The sequence below is a fragment of the Pelophylax lessonae genome (genome assembly GCF_965119305.1).
Source record: "Pelophylax lessonae genome assembly, chromosome: 10".
In the NCBI taxonomy this organism is placed as follows: Eukaryota; Metazoa; Chordata; class Amphibia; order Anura; family Ranidae; genus Pelophylax; species Pelophylax lessonae.
In genome coordinates, this window is record NC_138777.1 from 229,532,373 (window position 1) to 229,555,231 (window position 22,859).

General features: G+C 44.9%; 1 protein-coding gene across 1 annotated transcript in view; it reads right to left on the reverse strand.

The window, feature by feature from the left end:
* The window catches only part of NQO1 (NAD(P)H quinone dehydrogenase 1), a 54,051-nt gene that overhangs the window by 3,212 nt on the left and 27,980 nt on the right, over positions 1–22,859 (reverse strand). Inside the window, exons 2-5 of the mRNA XM_082270045.1 lie at positions 11,418–11,582; positions 7,052–7,182; positions 6,832–6,945; positions 1,390–1,491 (exon numbers count right to left, since the gene is read on the reverse strand). Of these exons, the coding sequence (XP_082126171.1) occupies positions 1,390–1,491; positions 6,832–6,945; positions 7,052–7,182; positions 11,418–11,582 (512 nt within the window). The remainder of the gene's footprint in view (positions 1–1,389; positions 1,492–6,831; positions 6,946–7,051; positions 7,183–11,417; positions 11,583–22,859) is intronic.

Here is a 22,859-nt window from a genome sequence, read left to right on the forward strand (position 1 = left end):
AAGTGGAAGGAAAATGATAAATGGTTTTCAAAATTTTTTTACAAATAAATCTGTGAAAAGTGTGGCTGCATTTGTATTCATTCACCCCCCCCCCCCCCCCCCGGAGTCAATACTTTGTAGAACCGCCTTTCCCTGTAATTATAGCTGTAAGTCTGTTTGGGGATGTCTCTACCAGCTTTGCACATCTAGAGAGGGACATTTTTACCCATTCTTCTTTGCAAAATATCTCAAGCTCTGTCAGATTGGATGGAGAGCGTCTGTGAACAGCAATTTTCAAGTCTTGCCACAGATTCTCAATTGGATTTAGGTCTGGACTTTGACTGGGCCAGTCTAACACATGAATATGCTTTGATCTAAACCACGTGTCAAAACACAAGGCCCTTGGGCCGAATCCAGGCCATATCATGTGGCCCTTGCAGCTGCGAAAATCCCATTGTTTATGCCTCCACCTTGTCTCAGCAGTTGGCAGCAGAAAGCAGGATAAAATTCCTCCTACAGATCCTCCACCTCTCTGTGGAGTCGCAGCACCCCCTTGTCTCCTCTCCTGGTCTCAGAATTAGGCAAACGCAGGAAACGGACTCCAGACCCTGCACTTTCTGCTTCCCAGCTCCACCCCCAGCTTCCTACCAGCAGCAGCACAAGGTAAGATAGGTGCACTGTGATGTAAGGGAGGGAGGGGGACTCTTGACTTCTGTTGGTGTTGGGCTCTTGAGATCTGATGTAAGCGAGGGGTGATCTGGACATCTATGCTTACAGATGCAACTGGCCCTTTGGGGCAATCATAATGCTGATGTGGCCCGCAATGAAATGGAGTTTGACACCCCTGATCTAAACCATTCCATTGTAGCTCTGGCTGTATGTTTCAGGTCGTTGTCCTGCTGGATGGTGAACCTCCACCCCAGTCTCAAGTCTTTTGCAGACTCTAACAGATTTACTTCTATGATTGTCCTGTATTTGGCTCCATCCATCTTCCCATCAACTCTGACCAGCTTCTCTGTTCCTGCTGAAAAAAAGCATCCCCACAACATGATGCTGCCACCACCATGTTTCACGGTGGGGATGGTGTATTCAGGGTGATGCGCATTGTTAGTTTTCACCCACACATAGCGTTTTGCTTTTAGGCCAAAAGTTTACAATTTTGGTCTCATCTGAGCAGAGCACCTTCTTCCACATGTTTTCTGTGTCCCCCACATGGCTTCTCCCAAACTGCAAACAGGACTTCTTATGGCTTTCTTCCACCAATGGCTTTCTTCTTCTCACTCTTCCATAAAGGGCAGATTTGTGGAAAGATGCTAAAAGGACCCACTAATTACACCTAACATCATTTTTACTTTACATAGACAGCAAGAAAAATATAAGTACACACATATATACAGTAAAACTTGTTACCTGGAGTGGCCAGAGTATGACATTCATATCCCCATTGACCCCAGTTGCAGAGTACATGGACTCCAGCCCCCCGGTGGTGAAAGAAAGGATTGCTTTTTTGTTCTGAAAAGAGAAGCGTACATTTACAGACTGCATATTAAATAAGTGGAGAGCATTTATTATTTTAACATTTTACCAGAGCAGAAAATCTGAATTACTGAAGTAGCAAAGGGCTAGGGGTACAAAAAAAAAAAAAAAAAGACCACTGATGCCCACATACACACACCAACCAACCAACACACACACACCAACCAACACACACCAACCAACGCAGACACACACACACACACACCAACCAACACACACACTAACCAACCAACATACCAACACACACCAACCAACACACACACTAACATACACACACACACACACACACACACACACACACCAACCAACCTACACACACACTACCCAACCAACCTACACACACAACCAACATACACACACACACACACACACACACACACACCTACACACACACTAACCAACCAACATACACACACACACCAACCAACACACACTAACCAACCAACCTACACACACACACACACACACACACACCAACCAACACACACACACTCACACACCAACCAACCTACACACACGCCCACACACACACACTAACCAACCAACGCCCACACACACACACCAACCAACCTACACACACACCAACCAACACACACTAACCAACCAACACACACACACACACACCAACCAACGCCCACACACACACACCAACCAACACAGGGAAGGAACTACAGTAGTGCCTTTGGGCAATTCGCAAAGGTAACCTTCATGGACATTTCCTGCAAGTTCAGCCAGAGATGTCCCCTACAAATCACACCCCCTCCCTCCGACTAATCACCCCAATCCCTAAAGTGGAGTTCCACCCATTTTTACATGTTGCTTGGATCAGAAAGCCCACCCGCAGTAAAGTTTTATAAATAGATATCTTTTTTTTTTACTAAATACCTTTTTATAGTGGTGTACAGATGGCAAATCCAGTGCCGGCCGCCTAGGTGATTTCATCATAAGGTGATTCCCATGGACTCCTGGGATACCAGTGTCATCTATCCCAGGTGTCCTCGGGAATCCTGATAGCATAATCTTGTGATATTTTGGGACTTCGGTTGTTGCCTTTCTTATGGTGTCTGTGTTAACAGGTGGCCGTAACAACGGGACGGGAACTTCCGCCGCTATTGCTATGGGAACCTGTAAACACAGTGGTCCACACAGTGTCATTACTGCGCAGGTGCGAGATCTGGGAGTGCATGCTGGATAGCCAGCTGCACGAAATCCCAGGACCAAATAGGAGAGGGCTCCAGATGCCCACATCATAAATGGCCACTGCCTGTCAGGATCCTAAGAGTAATGACAAAGCTAAAAGCAAAACGAATGATTACATTTGTAAGAGTAGCCTAATGTTATTGTACAAGTAAAGAGAATCACGGGGTGTTATTTTTTCTTTTTAAATTGCTAAATTGACTGGAGCTCCTCTAAGAAAAAGCTAAGCGAAAAGCCCCAAATACATAACCAAATCCACAATTAGACATGTTCGATTCGTTTCGTTACAAATTGAAATTCGGGGGAAAAAAAATTGTTATTCGAAGATTCAGATGTATCCAAATTTCCGAATAACAATAGCAACTAATTTCAACAAATCCAATATAAATTAGAACAAAACTAGTTATTCAAATTTGAAAATTATTCTAAATATTGAAGTACAGTAAGGTATAAAAGTGAAATATGATGATGATTTCTGCTTCGGCTGCTTTATAAAATAACAGTGCTGCGCCAAAATATTCTATAGTTGATCTTTAAGTGTATATAAAACCTCAACAAAGGTTATATGGTTTGGACCCGCTGGTAATACAGGGTCAGAGCGGGAGGTGAGCGGCCATGTTTTTTTCGGTGGAGGAAAGCACAAGCACTTTTGTTTGGAAGAAGTTCAACATCACTAGCACTTTTATATTGCACTTTTTATGCACATTTTTGCCTTTTTGCGCACACATTATGGACTTCTTGACTTTTCAGGTGTAGATGCATGAATTTATATATATATTTATTTAGTTTATTACATTTTCATTTAACCCATCATTGTGGATCTTATATTACCTTATTTCAGGTTTTATATACACTTATAGATCAACTATAGATACTTATCGAATATTTTGGCGCAGCACTGTTAAATGGACTTTGGATTTTGTATGCAGTGAAATCATTACGTAATGATTACAGTCTTATGGAGCATTTTTAGTTTAGGTTGGAGGTGCGCTGATTTTCACATTTACACTTTTGCTTTATAAAATAGAACATAAAAAAAAGAGAAAATAATAGAAAAATCAAAGAATAGAATAGAAAAAAAGAATAGAATATATTTTATTCTGTTTTTTTTTTTTTTTATTCTATTGTTTTATTCTATTCAGCAGCCTAAGTAGGAATTATCTCATTTTACTTTTATACCTTACTGTATTTATTGCAATTTGTTTCAATTTCATTTTCAAATTCAATTAGAAAATAACAAATATACGAAAAAAATTCTGAAAATGAATCATTCTAACATAACGAATATTACAAAACAAAATGATTAATTTAACAAACAAAGCACATTTTTCCATTGTGCACATCTCTATCCATAATCATGTCATGGATTGGGTTCTAGGTCTTTTTGCTTCTTCACTGCAGAATGGGGGAGGGTGTTTCTTCAGGTGCTCACGTCACTGGCTGGTGATGTGAACACTTTCCACTGGGCCAGTCAACAGGGTCCTCACATGGTCCTGAAGATTTCACCAGCATTAATTAGGAAGGCATTTTTTATGTGAATAGGTAAGGGTGGCAGATGGGGGGGGGGGGGTTGCAATTTAGCTCAGATGTGGCCCTTAGGGTTCCCCTCTTTCTCTGCTGCCACGTGTCTCACTTCATCTAATCCTAATCTAATCCTCGCTTTAATTGTGGCTCTCGTTCTAACTGATACCCCACTATGTACCTTTCTGATTACTCATGGTCATGACAAAGCTCCAAGTTCTCCACTGTCCCCTTGTTCCTCTCACAGCCACATCCCAATGCCTCTAATAAGCGCTAGTGAGTATTTAAAAGTGCCTCCTGGACCAGCAAGTGTCCTGGTCAATATGGGCCTGATGTAACAAGTTGTTCTTGCTAATAACTAGATATACTGAAAGTATAAATGCAGTACCTGGCTGTGGGGAAATATTTCCTGTTCAATTCACATTGTTAAAGAAGCCCCAAATGAATTTGTGATCCAAACATCAGATATGAAATGCATTGGGGAGGAGGGGGGGGGGGTGATATACAGTATGTCTGAAGAACTAACCCCTGGATCTTAGCTAGAAAAAGCAAAGTCCCCCGCCAGACAGGGAAATCTGCCAATGACCAAGGGATACAGCCACAGAGTATCAACCTGATGTTCAAGACCAGGATAGAAGAGATCTTCAGGCAATGAGAATAACTCCACTTGAAGGAACACTGAGGCTAAACAAGCAAGGGGCTGCAGAACCCTCTTAAACAGGTGGAACAACATAACTACCTGATAAAGAAGAAAAAAAGATCTCAACACTAAAAGGACACTGGAAGAACAGGTCCCCAGAGAGAACCTTGGACAAAAGCAGGTCCACTAGAGAAGAACAATCGGTCCACATTTGAAGGCCCAAGCCTTATACTTTCAACCCCTAGGATTCCGAGAAGGGAGGTTTAATCACAAGAATGGGTTTGCCTAGTCAGACAACCATTTTCACAATGAGATTCCTTACAGTGTAATAGTCCATAAAGATAGCAATGAAACTGATGAAAACCCAAGAGTATCAACCATAAAGTCAGCCTGACTGAAGAAAGTGAGTGGGGTTTGCTAAATGTACCCTACAATGGTAGGCAGCAGAGATGGTGTACTGCAACCCAAGACTGGTGTACATAAATATTAATGGAACAAGAGGATGAGCAAGGAACCAACACCCAGAGCCGGCCTATGGAGTGTAACTTTGCTCCCTAACCTTGATCCATATCATGCTTCTAAGAATCTTATAACCTGCTTCGATCCACCAAAGCATCCACAGCCATGGAGCGAGGGGCGGGAACCCTAGCCAGGACAGAGCTGAGGAAGGAACTTGAAGAAATTCCTCAAGAGGTTGCAGATCAGCCACAGATGGAAGACCTATCTCCAAATGATCTGGTCCCACAAAGGCTTCCCAATGTACTTTACTGTATCCGCAACAAGGGGGTACCTGCAGCGGGATTTAAGCATGTACTGGCTGCTGACATTCCAGGGAAGTGAAGAGCCCTCCAGCAATGGGCCCTATGTACCATGCAGGAGATGTGGAGCACCCAAGTGCAAAAACCTCTCCCTTTAGTGTGGAGACCAACAGCTGAGATAAGCCAAATTTCAATACATTGTCTCTAAGAAAGACAACACAGTCAAGTACTACACTCTTAATGTTGTCCAGCGTGGTGACCCGACCATTTGACTTGTCACAGGAAGAAACTCCCAGTCTTTCCCGCAAGTAAAAGACTTATTAGGAAGGTTTTTTCTTAACACCCCACAAGCCCCTAAAGGGGGAAGGAGGGGGATTTTCAATGACTCACAGGGTGTAGACTTCTTCAGCGAGGGTTTGAGCTTAACAAGTGACTGAAATTTACCCAACACTAGGCCCTAGGCAGACACCTTGCACTTATTAAGTCCTTTAAAATGGTTCTGACTGCAAGGGACTAAGAAACTATCCCTCTAGGGAAGGTCACCAGAGTGTTCACAAAGGGGGTGCCAGAATAAGGTTCAGAAGTGGGCATAAGGTCCATTGCTTGAAGGAATAGCATGTGGCCACTGAGGAGCCAGGCCCTTGTTAGGGAAAGGAGCAGAAGGAACTGGTCCAAGCTGACCTTATAGGTTAGGGGGCCGCTCTACAGAAGGGGAATGCTGAGGGGCACCAAGTACCACAGGGCCATCAACATATTTAGAGGATATAGATTTTTCCTTAAGAAGAAAGTGCAAGACAGTGCAAAAATAAAACAAGTGAGGGGCAGCTTACATATACAATATATATATATATATATATATATATATATATATATATATATATATATATATATATATATATATATATATATATATATATATATATTTTTTTTTTTATTTTTTTTTAAATTGTGCTATATCATTTATTTTTAAAAGCAAATGCACTTGCAGCCACACCCCTGACACTCACCCACTAAAGTGAAAGTAAAGTGCCTCCAGGAATGGCTAGCATGTGCAGCCAATTGCCTGGCCCATGGGAGAAGGGCTACAGATCAAGAACATTAGGGCTGCAAACTATAATGATGAATTTTGGGCTCAAGCGTTCGAAGCTGGGTTTAAATAATGTTGACAAATACTAAATAGGTAGTCCTTTCACAGCTCACCTTGAATGGTCCATTAGAGTACATTTCTGATTGGCTGTATGCAAATCCCCCAGTTAATACACGATCAAACCAGCCCTTCAGGATAGCTGGAAGTCCAAACCAATACATCGGGAACTGGTGAAACAAAACCCAACATAAAAAAAAAGGTCATCAATCTTGGTGCCTAATTTTGGTCATAAAAACTTTGTGGCCTTTTTGCCCACCAAAAATATTCATGCACCTGAAATATCACCAAATCGGCATCAGCCAGCTTCTTCTGTTCCTCTACAATGTCTTTACTCAGACGGCCTTCTTTGTAGGCGTGCGAGGACTCAGCTGGGTATTTGAAGTTCTCTGGATCACGTGGACTTCCTGTATATAAAAAATAATAATGATGTAATAATGATGTAAATAAATATGTACAGACTGCCTGAGGAACTTCCCTGCAGAGTCTTTCACAATGAAGGCCAAATACAGGATGCACCAGTATGGTGCAAGATTGGTGAGCACTTTGGCCCTAGGTCATAAATCTGCATAAGGTTTAGCTTCCCCCTTGGTGGTGGTAGGGAAATTAGATTGTCAGCTCCTATGGCATGGTGCGGGTTTAAATGTTGATACTAAATAAATCTGTGAAAAAAAGGTTATTAAATGTGTAAATCAGAGATAAAACCAATTTTTAGGGGAATATTGGTATATGTTTAGCTACTGGATGTCCGATAGACAACTTACCACATTTATAAAACACATTGGCTGTACACAATCTGGTAAAGTGTAAACTCTCTCAATCAGTATTGTTAATCCCTATGCTGCTAGCATTAGTACGTAGATTAGAAGGTATATTATATTTATTTGTTTAACTCCCTAATGTTTTCTCCCTAATACCATGTACAAGACAGTACTCCACATGCAAGAAAGATCATGATCTCTCTACCTGCCACAGGGGCAATCAGGGGCCTTCTTCACAGAAACAAGGGGTATTATGACATGAAATACCAGAGACACATACCCAGCAGAGAAACATTGCGCACCTTAAACCACTTGAAGACCAGGCTTTCTCTGCCACTTTTTTCAAATCAATATTTAATTTTTTTCTAGAAAATGACTTATAACCCCCAAACATCATTATATATATATCTATATCTACAAATGGGAGGCTGTTACAGGTAACTAACATCCCAAATACATCAATCGCACACAGGGCCACCATCAGGGGGGTGCGTGCAGGCAGTACACTTGTAAGGGGCCCGAGCATCCCAAGAGGCCCGGCCAGCCCACACCACCTTTAGCAGCAGCATAATTAAGCAGCCAGCCGCTGGCCTGCGCACCACCCATAAAAGAGAAGCACTACCTGCAGGCTGCAGCCCTGCACACAAGCCACTTATTCCTCCTCCCTGGGCCCCCTGCAGGTGATCTGTGATGCGGCACTCACTCCACTTCCCTGCTGAGGCGGAGCCTGCTGCTAGCTAAGTAAAGTGAATCGGCGGAACTAGGGGAGGGGGTGTGGCCAGCCTCGTCAGTGGTGAGACCCAGCCCTCTCAGGTGCATGCAGATATGGTAAGTCACTAAGTCAGTGTGTGTGCAGCAGCGAGCTTCTGTAGAGTGGACTGTATTTTATCTCCCCAGATGGAACATCATACACCTGACCCTGACAAGCTGACATGGAGTTACATTGTGAAAATGGATGAGGATGTTTTTGGGTGGAGATGAGTTACATAGTGGAGAGTCGCTTCACAATGTAACTCTCATCCCCACCCAGAATCATCATCATCCCTCTCCACAATGTATCCCCATCCCCACCCAGAATCATCCTCATCCTTCATCATCATCCGCACCCAGACTCATCCATCCCTCTCCACAATGTATCCCACTCCCCACCCAGAATCATCCTCATCCCTCTCAACGATGTAACTCCATCTTCATCCCCACCCAGAATCTTCCGTCCCTCTCCACAATGTATCCCCACCCAGACTCATCCTCATCCCTCTTCACAATGTATCCCCATCCCCACCCAGACTCATCCTCATCCCTCTTCACAATGTATGCCCATACCCACCCAGACTCATCCTCATCCCTCTCCACAATGTATCCCCATCCTCACCCAGACTCATCCTCCTCCCTCTCCAGAATGTATCCCCATCCCCACCCAGAATCATCCTCATCTTTCTTCATCATTATCCATATCCAGACTCATCCATCCCTCTCCACAATGCATCTCCCTCCCCACCCAGAATCATCCTCATACCTCTCCATCATCCGCACCCAGACTCATCCATCCCTCTCCACAATGCATCTCCCTCCCCACCCAGAATCATCCTCATACCTCTCCATCATCCGCACCCAGACTCATCCATCCCTCTCCACAATGCATCTCCCTCCCCATCCAGAATCATCCTCATACCTCTCCATCATCCGCACCCAGACTCATCCATCCCTCTCCACAATGCATCTCCCTCCCCATCCAGAATCATCCTCATACCTCTCCATCATCCGCACCCAGACTCACCCATCCCTCTCCACAATGTATCCCAATCCCCACCCAGAATTATCCTCATCCCTCTCCATGATATAACTCCATCATCTTCATCCCCACCCAGAATCTTCCGTCGCCTCTCCACAATGTATCCCAATCCCCACCCAGAATCATTCTCATCCCTCTCCACAATATATCCCCCTCCCCACCCAGAATGATCCTCCTCCCTCTCCACAATGTATCCCCATCCCCACCCAGAATCATCCTCATCCCTCTCCACAATGTATCCCCATCCTCACCCAGAATCATCCATCCTCTCCACAATGTATCCCCATCCTCATCCCCATCCAGAATCATCCATCCCTCTACCGGAGAGGGATGCGGATGATTCTGGGCGGGGATGAGGATGGAAGTTAGATTGTGGAGAGGGATGGATGATTCTGGGTGGGGATGAGGATGGGAGTTACATTGTGGAGAGGGATGCAGAGGAGCCTGGTTCGGGATGAGGATGGGAGTTACATTGTGGAGAGGGATGTGGATGATGCTGGGCGGGGATGAGGATGGGAGTTACATTGTGGAGAGGGATGCAGATTATTCTGGTTGGGAATGTGGATGATTCTGGGTGGGAATGAGGATGGGAGTTACATTGTGGAGAGGGATGCAGAGGAGCCTGGTTCGGGATGAGGATGGGAGTTACATTGTGGAGAGGGATGTGGATGATGCTGGGCGGGGATGAGGATGGGAGTTACATTGTGGAGAGGGATGTGGATGATTCTGGGTGTGGATCAGGATGGGAGTTACATTGTGGAGAGGGATGTGGATAATTCTGGGCGTGGATGAGGATGGGAGCTACATTTTGGAAAGGGATGCAGGTGATGGGCGGGGATGAGGATGGGAGCTACATTGTGGAAAGGGATGCAGGTGATGATGGGCGGGGATGAGGATGGGAGTTACATTGTGGAGAGGGATGACGATGATTACTTGGCGGGATGGCCAGTGGGTGGATTCGGTGAGACGGCCAGTGGGTGGGCCCTGGAGAACTTTAGTGGTCGGGCCCAGGCCTAAAACTGTGTAAGTGGCCCCAAAATTTCTGATGGCTTCCCTGATCGCACATAAAATCATACGCAAAGGTTGTTAAAATGCATGGTCTAAAGATCTCTTTAAATTAAGAAATAGATCACGAGAATAACATTTTTTGAAGTGTGGATGCTCTCTGACTCGGCTATAGTCAGGGCTATATACCATGATGGCACTCATCACTGCCTAGAGCAATTGGGTAAGAGGGGGCAGCACTAAAAATGTTCAATGTTAGTGGGTTTACCTTTTCTGGCCACCTTGTGGCTAATGGCGCTTTTCCACTGCATGGAACCGTACCGGTTCGGCACGCTTTTGTGCTTTTCCACTGCGGTACCGCATGGTATAGGGTCGGAACGGTTCGGTACGGTACGGTATAGGTTTGCTTTTCCACTGCATGGAACCGAACGGTACGGTACGGTACGGCTCTGAAAAAACAGTACCTACTCGATTGTGGTTCCAACAGGTACCAAACTGGTACCATATCCCACAATCCTTTGCATGCAGTCACTACTAGCCACTGATTGGTCAGAGAATCACACCCACCCCATTGTTATCCCACCCACTTAACTTTAGTACTACTTTAGTGGAAAAGCAAACCTATACCGTACCGTACCGAACCGTTCCGACACTATACCATGCGGTACCGCAGTGGAAAAGCAAACCGGGCCAAGCAGGGCCGAGTAGAGCCGAGCTGGTACTAGCCGGTACTTGCAGTGGAAAAGTGCCATAAGAGAACTGTATGAGGAAGGGGTAGCAGGGGATGTTGAGAGGAGTCAGTAGACTCTTTACAGTTCAGGAAACAAACTCTGACTCAGCCTCCATGCTATCTCCAAAAAAATACTTCCAGCATTAGTCTTTACTAAAATAATCAAAAAGGACAAAACAGGTGGCGCGTGTATAGAGGTGTCAAGGGCCGCATGGTGTCCAAACACAACCCTGCCTAGGTATTTGGTTGGAAAGCACCCGGTGTGATATCTAAAACATTACATTTTTTAATGCACAGGGCCTTAATTCCTATGTGGATTTGCTGAAATTTTGGAGGTTCATACGTGTAATGTACCTGTGATGTCATCCCGTGACACAAGAGGGTTGAACTTCATGGCATAGAGGTCAGACACCGTGACGGCCCAGCCTTTCTTCTTCAGGGCTTCCACAGCTGCCTCCTTCATGGCGTAACTAAACGAGGTCCGTTCCTGGTGAGCCAGCACCACCAGAGCCTTCTTACCTAGAACCAAAACACATGGGAACAGCCTGCTGAGAAATTCAGTTCATGGGAGTGCAGGTCATTAAATTCAGGTGATAAATTAAACAGAGATGACCAGCGCTATGGAATATATAGTAAATGTAGGTTGATAATACGGTGTAAGCTGCCAACAACCAAACCCGAAAGGGTTAAAGAATTAAAATGTGTACAGATGGGGTTGTGAATGGCGCTACCTTTTAAAATTAAGTGCACTTTGTGAACAAATAGATTCAGTGAGCAGTGATATTAGAATAATTTAGAAAGTGCTTTAGTGCCTTAGTGTACTAGGACTATGATGAATATAAAATATAAAGTGCACATGTGACTCACAATTTTTAACAGAGACCGGTTGTAGTAAAATATATTTTATGCGTTTGATAGTGCAAAGAAATCTTTTCTCAATTTTGTGATTTCTTTGCACCAGCACTTTGCACTGTATCTTTGCACTATCAAACGCATAAAATATATTTTACTACAACCAGTACCATTGTAACATTTATTTTAGTGCACACACATTTGTGTAGGGGTCATTATTCCCCTTTTTTCTGGAGAAACTGCTCAAACAGGTAGCGCCTTATACAAACTTCTCTCTCCTCATACATATTGTTCCCTTGGTTCACCAGGGGTTGTGGCTGCTTACACCTGTATTCATTCATTTTCTACACTTTAGATATTCCATAGCGCTGGTCACCTTTGTCTTTTACTAATTAAAAAAGTGAAACTCCTATACAGTATTTTATATAGATGCGTTACACACAGGGTAATATATTTTAAGCATTTCTTGACACCCCAAAATTCAGTATCTCAGAAAATTAGAATATTACATAAGACAAATAAAAACAGAATTTTTGTAAAATCTTACCTGTAAAATTCCTTTCTCTGAGTCCTCCGACAGTCGCCGCCTCCTCTAAGTCATCACTGTTGGGTATTGACTTCCGCTCCACAGGAGTAGCTAGGCATATAGACTTAGTCAAAAACAAAAGGCATTTGCATATACACACCCATGGGGGCTGTCCCATCTGGTCAATACCCCCCTGCAGTGACCACTCCCAACTCAGTTTGGTAGCATAGCAGTAGGTAATAAGAACCCCAAAAGAGGGGCGGGGGCGGCGACTGTCGGAGGACTCAGAGAAAGGAATTTTACAGGTAAGATTTTACAAAAATTCTGTTTTCTCTTACATCCTCCAACAGTCGCCGCCTCCTCTAAGTCATCACTGTTGGGATGTCCCAAAGCAGTATAGACATGAGGGGTGGGAGACGCAACCGTAGAAAAGACAACGCAGTACCCACATCAGAGAAAGGAATCTTACATGCACCGTAAGAGAACCTTCTGGGCAACAGAAAACAATGCTCAACAGGAGCAACAGCCCAGGAAAGCAAATACCAACAGCCAGGGACCCAGAAAAAAACAAGGGTCCTTCATGGCACTGCCGCACTGAGAACCTTGCGGCCAAAAGAAGCATCAGCTGATGCCAGAACATCTACTTTGTAGGATTTTGAAAAAGTTTGCACCGACGACAGAGTCGCAGCCTTGCACACCTGGGCCACCGAGGCCCGATGCCAATAGGCCCAGGACGCACTCAAAGATCTGGTGGAGTGCGCCTTAACAGGAAAGGGTGGAACCCGTTCCTTCAAAGCATAAGCTTGTTCAATGGTCTGTCTGATCCATTTGGCAATGGTTGCTGCAGACGCAGCCATGCCCTTCCGAGATCCCTCAGGAAGGACAAAGAGGGAATCTGTCTTCCGAAAGGTTTCCGTAGACAACAGGTAAACCCTGATTGCCCTAACAACATACAAGGAATGCAAGGCAATCTCCTTAGGATGCTAAGGCTTCGTACAAAGCGAAGGCAGGACAATGTCCTCATTAAGGTGGAACTCAGAGATCACCTTAGGAAGAAAGGACTGGGGTGGTCGCAAAACCACCTTATCCTTGTGAATTATCAAGTAAGGAGAGCGGCAAGACAACGCCGCAAGCGCCGACACTCTGCGAGCCGAAGTGATCGCCACTAAAAAATGCAACCTTCTTAGACAGCAGAGGCAACGATATCTCCCGGATGCTCTCAAAGGGAGCACGCTGTAACAGGGACAGAACCAAGTTCAAGTCCCATGGAGGTAAGGGCTCCTTTCTGGGAGGAGCCAAATGTCGCAACACCTTGAATGAAGGTGCGAATCAAGGAATGAGACGCCACAGGGCATTGGAAAAGGACAGCCAGTGCAGATACCGGGCCCTTTATCGTGGCCAGTGCCAGGCGCTGGTCCACCCCAGACTAGAGGAAAGCCAACACTCTCGACACCGAGTACGAGCGAGGGGAGAACCCCCTGGACTCACACCAGGAGAAATAGGCTTTCCAGGTACGGTAATAGATCTTACCAGAGGAGGATGGCGTGGGGAGCCTCTCAGAAACGGAAAGCCGATGTCCTCATCTGACAGGGAATGCCGTTAGCCAGGGACATTGCACTGCAGCATCGCAGATGCGTCCAGTGAGGTAGCCACCTCACGGCTACATCCCTGCTACGAGCAGGGATGGGTCGTTCATAATGCCAGGGCGAACCATAGCTGAACGCTCGATGGCGGGCTGGGGGGTCCATCTGACCCTCTGCCCTGGAGACCCAGGGCGGCCAGTCCGAATCCCAGCACCAATCCATCTTCTTCCGAAGAGTCGACTAAAACTAAAGCTGACAAAATAAACAGCTAGTAAAGTAAGAAACAGCTGACATCAAATAAAAGACTGGAGCCCCAGCACAGGGAAGCCTAACTACTCCTGACGCTAGGCAGATTAAAACTGAGTTGGGAGTGGTCACTGCAGGGGGGTATTGACCAGATGGGACAGCCCCCATGGGTGTGTATATGCAAATGCCTTTGGTTTTTGACTAAGTCTATATGCCTAGCTACTCCTGCAGAGCGGAAGTCAATACCCAACAGTGATGACTTAGAGGAGGCGGCGACTGTCGGAGGACGTAAGAGAAAAAAGATTTTTAATACAGAAATGTTGGCTTAGTGAAAAGTCTGTCCATGTACAGTATAGGATGCACTCAATACTCGGTCGGGGCTCCTTTTGCATAAATTACTGCATCAATGCTGCGTGGCATGGAGGCGATCAGCCTGTGGCACTGCTGAGGTGTTATGGAAGTCCAGGTTGCTTTGATAGCGGCCTTCAGCTCGTCTGCATTGTTGGGTCTGGGGTCTCTAATCTTCCTCTTGACAATACCCCACAGATTCTATGGGGTTTAGGTCAGGCGAGTTTGCTGGCCAATCAAGCACAGTGATATCATGATCATGTGACCAGGTTACTACAAAAAGTGGTCACCACCCCCACCTATAACTGGCTTTAATGGTAAGGAGCACTGGAAGCAGATCAAAAAAGCAAGGGGATTTCCAATCACAACTTACCAACCAGCCAGCGACCAACCGAATTGACCCGTCTAACAGTATGCGTTAAAAACAGGGGTTTAGTTGCACACATGTGCAAATACATGCGTAAGCTGCAGGCCACGGCAAGGCACCCCAATATCTGCAGTCCCTAACTCTACAATTTAAAGAGTCTCCACAATGAGAGCACATGCATTCTAATGGATAGATGGAGGACAGGTGACTAGAGGGAGCCCACCCCTCCTTAAAGGCGCAGGGTCACACTGAACACCCAGCACATTGCACGATGTGCTGGGTGTTCCCCTGTCACAACTAAACCCGTTTTTAAACGCATACTGTTAGACAGGTCAATTCGGTTGGTCGCTGGCTGGTTGGTAAGTTGTGACTGGAAATCCCCTTGCTTTTTTGATCTGAGTTTGCCCTTCCAGTGCTCCTTACCATTAAGACCAGTTATAGGTGGGGGTGGTGACCACTTTTTTTTATTATCGTTCATATTTATATTGGCCAGGCAACGCACTGACACCTTTGCCGCCATTGTGCAATGTGCTGGGTGTTCAGTGTGACCCTGTGCCTTTAAGGAGGGGGTGGGCTCACTCTAGTCACCTGTCCTCCATCTATCCATTAGAATGCATGTGCTCTCATTGTGGAGACTCTTTAAATTGTAGAGTTAGGGTTTGCAGATATCAGGGTGCCTTGCCGTGGCCTGCAGCTTACGCATGTATTTGCAAATGTGTGCAACTAAACCCCTGTTTTTAAACGCATACTTTTAGACAGGTCAATTCGGTTGGTTGCTGGCTGGTTGGTAAGTTGTGACTGGAAATCCCCTTGTTTTTTCGATCAGGTGACCAGGTATTGGTAGTTTTGGCAATGTGGGCGGTGCCAAGTCCTGCTGGAAAATGCAGTCAGCATCTCCATAAAGCTGGTCAGCAGAGGGAAGCATTAAGTGTTCTAGAATTTCCTGCCAAAGCCTCTGAACTCAACTCAATAAAAGCCTGTGTGCCCAGGCGCACATAGGCTTTTACCAGAGTTTAGTGGCAGTTAAACATCCCTCTCCACAATGGCGTTCAGGAGAGGAACGCTTTGGCCAAAACGTGTTTAAATGCGCCTAAGCGCTAGTCGCGTTTAGCGCTTGGGGTTAATTAATTTTCGATGGCAAGTGGAGTTACCCTTTAATTATATTAAAAAGGTATTTTGAGCATGTTTTTCCTGCAGTTTTGTGGACTTGGCTGTGAAAATTCTCCTTACATTGTTTCAGCTGAGTGAAGTCGTTGAGTGTTTATAGACGATACGAGTCAGGAAGTCTATTCAGGGAGAAAATTTATTTTTGGATAAAAGCTATTTTTATACAGCAATCCTGTAAGTGACTTCCACTTAAGATCTCACTTTTGTATATTAGAAACCAGTGGCTCATTCAGTCCACCAGATGCCACCTATAACTAAAACCACTTTGGGTTGGCCTGAATTGGTCTGTATGTTGGGTTGAGGTTCATGCAGGTTGTGTTCCTGAAGCTCTACTATGGGCTCTGCAGTGGAATGTGTGTGCAGGGTTCTGGTGCTCAGCAAAATACCACGTCTCGTTTGGTCCCCTGCGTTAGGTCATGTAATCTGCATCATCACATTATGAGTGTTGCCAACCTACCAGACTGAGATTTACTGGCACGACACCAAACATTTACTAGCACAGCCAAGTGTGTACTGGCATTTCTAAAAGTTACAAAATTACAGTTTTAAGAGCAAATTTTAGCATTCAGGCTACAAACAAGTAACACAAGCAATTGACAATGTGATTTAAGGTAGATATTGAGGCAAAAAAAATATTTCTTATTTTATTTTCAATATAGTAAGTTAGTAAGTAACTTCTGAGGTGCCAACAGCCAGAATCACCTGGGTGCAGAGCAGAGAGTTGACTAATTGCTGTGTGTGACTGGAAGGTGAGCTTCTGTTGTGGGGGATTTACTATTTGCTGCTAGAGAGACGAAGCCCTTTAGGAACTGGCCATATAGCCATCGAGTAGCCTTATTGCTGCCTGCATACTTGACTGGGATTATCCTCATGTGCGCCAATCGTACAATTGGGCCCCAACGCTAGCCAGCTGAAGAGTTTGGAACTAAAGACTGTCCCTTTACAGCTGCTACACAGAGACCTTCACCTATTGCTTACACTAGGTGGTCAGGGGACATTGAACCATATCCTAGCCATTCTCCTAGGGTGCACTCTAGACTAGTTCTAGTATTATTATTCACATTGCAGTTAATTCTTATATGCATGGTTTATTGCTGACTTTGCTACTTATTTAGCACTACTGTGCTCATTTGTGCCCTACAGTGCCACTACAGTGCTCATCAGTTCTACTAAAGTGCCCATCAGTGAGTGCTCATCAGTGCCACCCTATCAGTGGATTGTCTTTAGCGCCCGTCCGTGCCGTAAAAAAAAAAAAAAGTGTTTAGAAAAAAAATGGAGTTTTCATTTTCTTTCCACGTTTTCCAAAATCTTGTGGAAAAAAATTACATGTTCAAAAGACTCATTATGCCTCATAGAATATATGAAGGGGTGTTTGCTTTCCAAAATGGGGTCATTTTGTGGGTGTTTCCATTGTCCTGGTGAGCCAGGGCCTACAAAAATGCTATAGGTAGTCATGACTGCTTCAGAGGCTGTGGAGCTGAGGCAGATTTTTTCCATTGTTTTTGGTCCTGCTGTCCACTGGTCTTCTCATTCTGGTCTGCAGTCGACTCCTTTCTATCTACTGTCCTTGGTGTCCCCAATATCTTACATCCTAAAAATTGTCTACTGGGTATCTTTGGCGAACGAATGGTCTCCAAATACACTAAACGATTGTTACGTACTCTGTACGTTTTTGCTAAAAAGACTATCTTCCTGAGCTGGAAGTGAATCTCGGGACCTACTATAGCCCCCTGGCTCCATTTGGTCAACAAAAGTCTACCTCTATATAAACTCACCTTTAAACTATGAAAATGCCCTCTTTTCGACAAATTCTGAAACAGATGGGTGTATAGACCCTTACCAACAGGTGGACCCCCTTACCTTGTCGCCTCCGGGCTCGGGAAGATAATCTATAATGTCACTATTACTAATCTTTTTACATGGCTGGGTGATCTACTGTACGTTGATATGCCTTTACCGAATGTCAAAATCGGACCTCAGTGCTAAAGATGTACCTCATTCAATGCATATAATTTGTGAATGGAACCTGGGAGGCACTGTTGAGGTTTTTTTTTTGCTTGCAGTTGCAACTGCTTTATTGTCTGTTTTCTTTTACAAAACCTTAACCACTTTAGCCCCGGAAGATTTGGCTGCTCAAAGACCAGGCCCTATTTTGCGATTCGGCACTGCGTGACTTTAATGGACAATTGCGTGGTCGTGCGATGCTGTACCCAAACGAAATGGACGTCCTTTTTACCCCACAAACAGAGCTTTCTTTTAGGGGTATTTGATCACCTGTGCGATTTTTATTTTTTGCGCTATAAACCAAAAAAGAGCGACAATTTTGAAAAAATAATATTTTTCACATTTTTTTATATGAAATTCTCAAAAAAAGAAAAAAAAATGTAAAAATCTAAATTTAACATTTTAGGCCAATTTGTTTTCTGCTAATTTTTGGTAAAAAAATAAATAAATAAAAAAAAAAATTGCAATAAGCGTATTTTAATTGGTTTGCGCAAAAGTTATTGCGTTTAAATCTTTATGGGGAAGATTTATGTCATTTTTATTTTTTAACTAGTAATGGTGGCGATCTCTTAATTTTTTTTTTGTCGGACTGCGACATTGCGCCGGACAGATCGGAGCCCTGACATTGACAGTTTTTGGGGTACCAGTAACATTACTACAGTAATTAGTGTTATAAATATTCACTGTTACTGTCAAAAATACACTGGCAGGGAAGGGGTTAACTTTATTGGTGATCAAGGGGTTAAGTGTGACCCTAGGGGGCGTGATTCTAACTGTCAGGGGGCGTGGCTAAATAGGATCGCATAGCCTCTGTGATGATCTAAGGGAGAATGATGTAAACACAGCTGTCTGGCTTTCTCCCTCTGCTGCAGGAGATTGTGAGTGACCGGCGCCCATCGGAGCCGCCGGTCACACGCGCTAGCTCCCCAGGGAACAGGCGGGGGCGGGAGCGCACCGCCGCGCTCGCCCCCTACTGGCGGCTGAGCGAGCGACGTGCGGTTACGTCACTTTGCCCAGCAGCGGTAGAGTGCCACAGTATATGCACGGTGGGTGGGGGTAAAGTGGGAAGAAGAAAGAAGAAAGAAGAAAGAAGAAGAAACGACATTGGATGTGTAATTTATGCTCCTAGAACGCCTGATGGTGCTCCTTAGATGTTGGGCCTCTGTAAAAGTGCTTTGTAAAAGTCTCACACATGTGGTATCGCCATACTCAGGAGTAGCAGAATGTATTTTGGGGTGTAATTTATGCTATGTACATGCTATGTGTTAAAAATATCTGAAACATTGACAACTTTGTGTAAAAAAAAAAAAAAAATGTAAATACATTTTTTTTTTTAAAAATGCGTTTTCATTTTCTTTTCACATGTTCCATAAACTTGTGGGAAAAAAATGACATGTTCAAAAGACTCATTATGCCTCATAGAATATATGCTGGGGTGTTTGCTTTCCAAAATAGGGTCATTTTGTGGGCATTTCCATTGTCCTGGTGCTCCCGGGCCTTCAAAAGTATAATAGGTAGTCAAGTATAATAAATGTGTACCTTATGTCCCTAGAGCAGGGTTTCTCAACCTTCTCTCAATCAAGGCACCCTATAAAAATTATGGACAGTCTCAATGCACCCAATTCTAAAATCTAAAACTATTCTAATAGTTTTACATAATGCAGAAACATCCACAAGTCCAATCAGGACACCCAACATTAGAGGCCATTTATTCTTCCAAAGCAAATACACTTTTGAAAATTGGTACTGACTAGTATTCCAATGTTCCTCTTCTCCCTCAGTTTTTCTCTATTACTCAGCTAATGTGACCCCGATGCTGATGTAGAGAGGCAGGGGAAGGGTCAAACAAGGATACTATGCAGGCAACTGATATCCTTCTCACAAACGGATGATGATGATGATGATGATGATGATGATGATCGGTCATTAGGATGCCAGTGGCTGGAAGGTTGTAATGGTGCACAATAAAAACGTGTCGCTTAGTGTAACTAAAAAGGCAGCCTCCATCCACACACCGGCTTGGATACAATTTTTGGGCAATGTTTAAGCATTTTGCCAAGGCACCCCTGAAGAAACCTCAAGGCACCTTGGTTTAAAAAAAGCTGCCCTAGAACACCTGACAGTGCTCCTTGCATGTTGGGCCTCTCTACGTTGCCAGGCTGTGAAAAAGTCTCACACATGTGGTATCGCCATACTCAGGAGGGGTAGCAGAATGTGTTTTGGGGTGTAGTTGCAAGTATGCATATGCCATGTTGGAGAAATAACTTGTTAAAAAAAGTTTTTTTTAAATTTATACTTGCCTAGGTGCTGCATCTGTCCCCCCGGTGCCTCTGCACTGAGAACTGAGTGATCGAACACCGCCAATCACCCTGTTCTGACAGCTCCCCGAGCAGCAGCTCTCTGCTCTGCCCCCTCCTCGCTCACCGGAGCACTGGTCTGTGGAGGGGCGGGGAGAGGCCGGCTCAGGCTCTTAGCGGCTCGCTGACAGGCTGTGCCAGCTGACTTCTGTGACATCAGTGGAGAGCGGATTTCAGCCCACTCTCTGCTGAAAATGGGTCACAGGAGTGCAGGACAAACTGCACTCCTGTGATCCACGGAAGATGTACAGCCAAACGAGATTTGGCTGTACCTCTCCTTTAAAGGTGACAATTTTGTGAAAAAAATATATAAATTTTGCAAAGAATTGTGGGAAAAAAATTGCAACTTCAAAAAACTCTCTTGCCTCTTATTAAATACCTTGGAATGTCTACTTTCCAAAAAGGGGTAATTTGGGGGGTATTTGTACTTTCCTGGCTTGTTAGGCCCCTTTCACACAGGGAGTCTGTCAGACGGACTCAGTTTTTCTCAGCAGGGGGATTGATCCGCCGATCCCCGCTGAGCAGGTGGATGGCAGCTCTGTCTCCGCGCTGTGTGCAGAGACAGAGCTCTCAGGTCCCCATTCTTCTCTTTAGGGGAATCGGATGAGAACGGACCGTCTGTCTGTTCTCATCCGATCCGCCAGACGGAAGGAAAATAGGGTTTCCATCCGTCCGGATTTGACGGATTGGATATCAGCGGACATGTCCCTGCTGACATTCGATGCCCCATAGAGATGCATGGGGCGTCCGTTCAGATCCACCAAAAAAACGGACAGGTGGATCTGAACGGTCTGCCTGTGTGAAAGGGACCTAAGGTTCCATTCACACTGGTACGACTTGTCAGGCGACTTGGTCAGCCTGACAAGTCGTGCACCATCGCTCCTACTGTGTAGTATAGGAGCCGTTCTAATAGGAGTGACACAAGTCGCTCCGACTTAGAAAAAGGGTCCTGTACTACTTGGGGGCGACCTGGAGGCGACTTGCATTGACTTCCATTATGTGAAGTCCGTGCAAGTCGAGCTGCACGCGACTTCACAGGTCGCCCCCCTAAGTCGGAGCGACCTAATGTGAACGGGGTCTAAGTGTCTCAAGAAATGAGATCGGCCGTCAGTACATCAGGTGTGATTAGGTGTGATCAATTTTCATTGATTGGCACCATAGCTTGTAGACTATAACCTTCACAAAGACCAAATAATACATACCAATTTTGGGTATTTTTACCAAAGAAATGTAGCAGTATTAATTTTGGTAAAAATTTATGAAGAAAAATTACTAATTTGCAAATATTTATAACAGAAATAAAGAAAAGTTCATTTTTTTTTTTTTTTTTTTTTTTAACAAAATTTTCGATCTTTTTTTACTTACAGTGCAAAAAATAAAAAAAAAAAAACAGTGGTGATTAATACCACCAAAAGAAAAGTTTATTTGTGTGAAAAAAAAAAAAAAAAAGACACAAATTTCATAGGAGTAGTGTTGCAAGATTGAAAAGCTGAAAATTGGCCTGGATAGGAAGGGGGTATAAGTGCCCAGTGGGCAAGTGGTCATGGGCGTCCGCAAAGGGGGGCAAGGGGGGGGCTAGTGCCCCCCCAGGAAATTTCCTGGCCTGCTCTAAAAGGGAAATCTATGGGGATCCTGCTCTAAAGGGGGATTTATGGGGACCCTGCCCTAAAGGGGATCTATGGGGGACCCTGGCCCGGCTTGCTCTAAAGGGGGATCTATGGGGATCTTGGCCTGCTCTAATATTGGCTAAATATATTATGTATGTAGTCTTTGCAGGAAGAGCCTGAAGTACCTGGTGGTGTAGGAAAACCTGGTAGCATGGGGAATATAGGTGAAAAGGTAAGACTATAGAAATATCTATAGGGATCCTGGCCTGCTCTAAAGGGGGATCTATGGGGGACCCTGGCCTGCTCTATAGGGGGGGGATCTATGGGGACCCTGCTCTAAAAGGGATCTATGGGGGACCTTGACCTGGACTTCTCTAAAGGGGGATCTATGGGGGCAAAAAGGGGCGGAGCATGGGATGGGTGACCTTAACCACTTAACGACCGGCGCACGACGATCTACGTCGGCGCTCAGCCCCGGCCAGGCAAACTGACGTAGGCCTACGTCAGCACAATTTGCCGGCCCTGTGCGCGCTCCCGCGCCCCGCCGCCGCCGCCGATGACTCGATTGGGTTCAGAACCGATCAGTCATCAGGTCCAGGCCAATCATTTTTGGTCTGGACCTGTTGATCGGTCCTGCCCAATCAGATCATCCTCTAAGCCTGTGAAATGTAAACACAGGCTTAGAGGAGATGTGCCCTCCCCTCCCAACGGTCTTTTTGGATCCAGCGTGAGAGGAGAG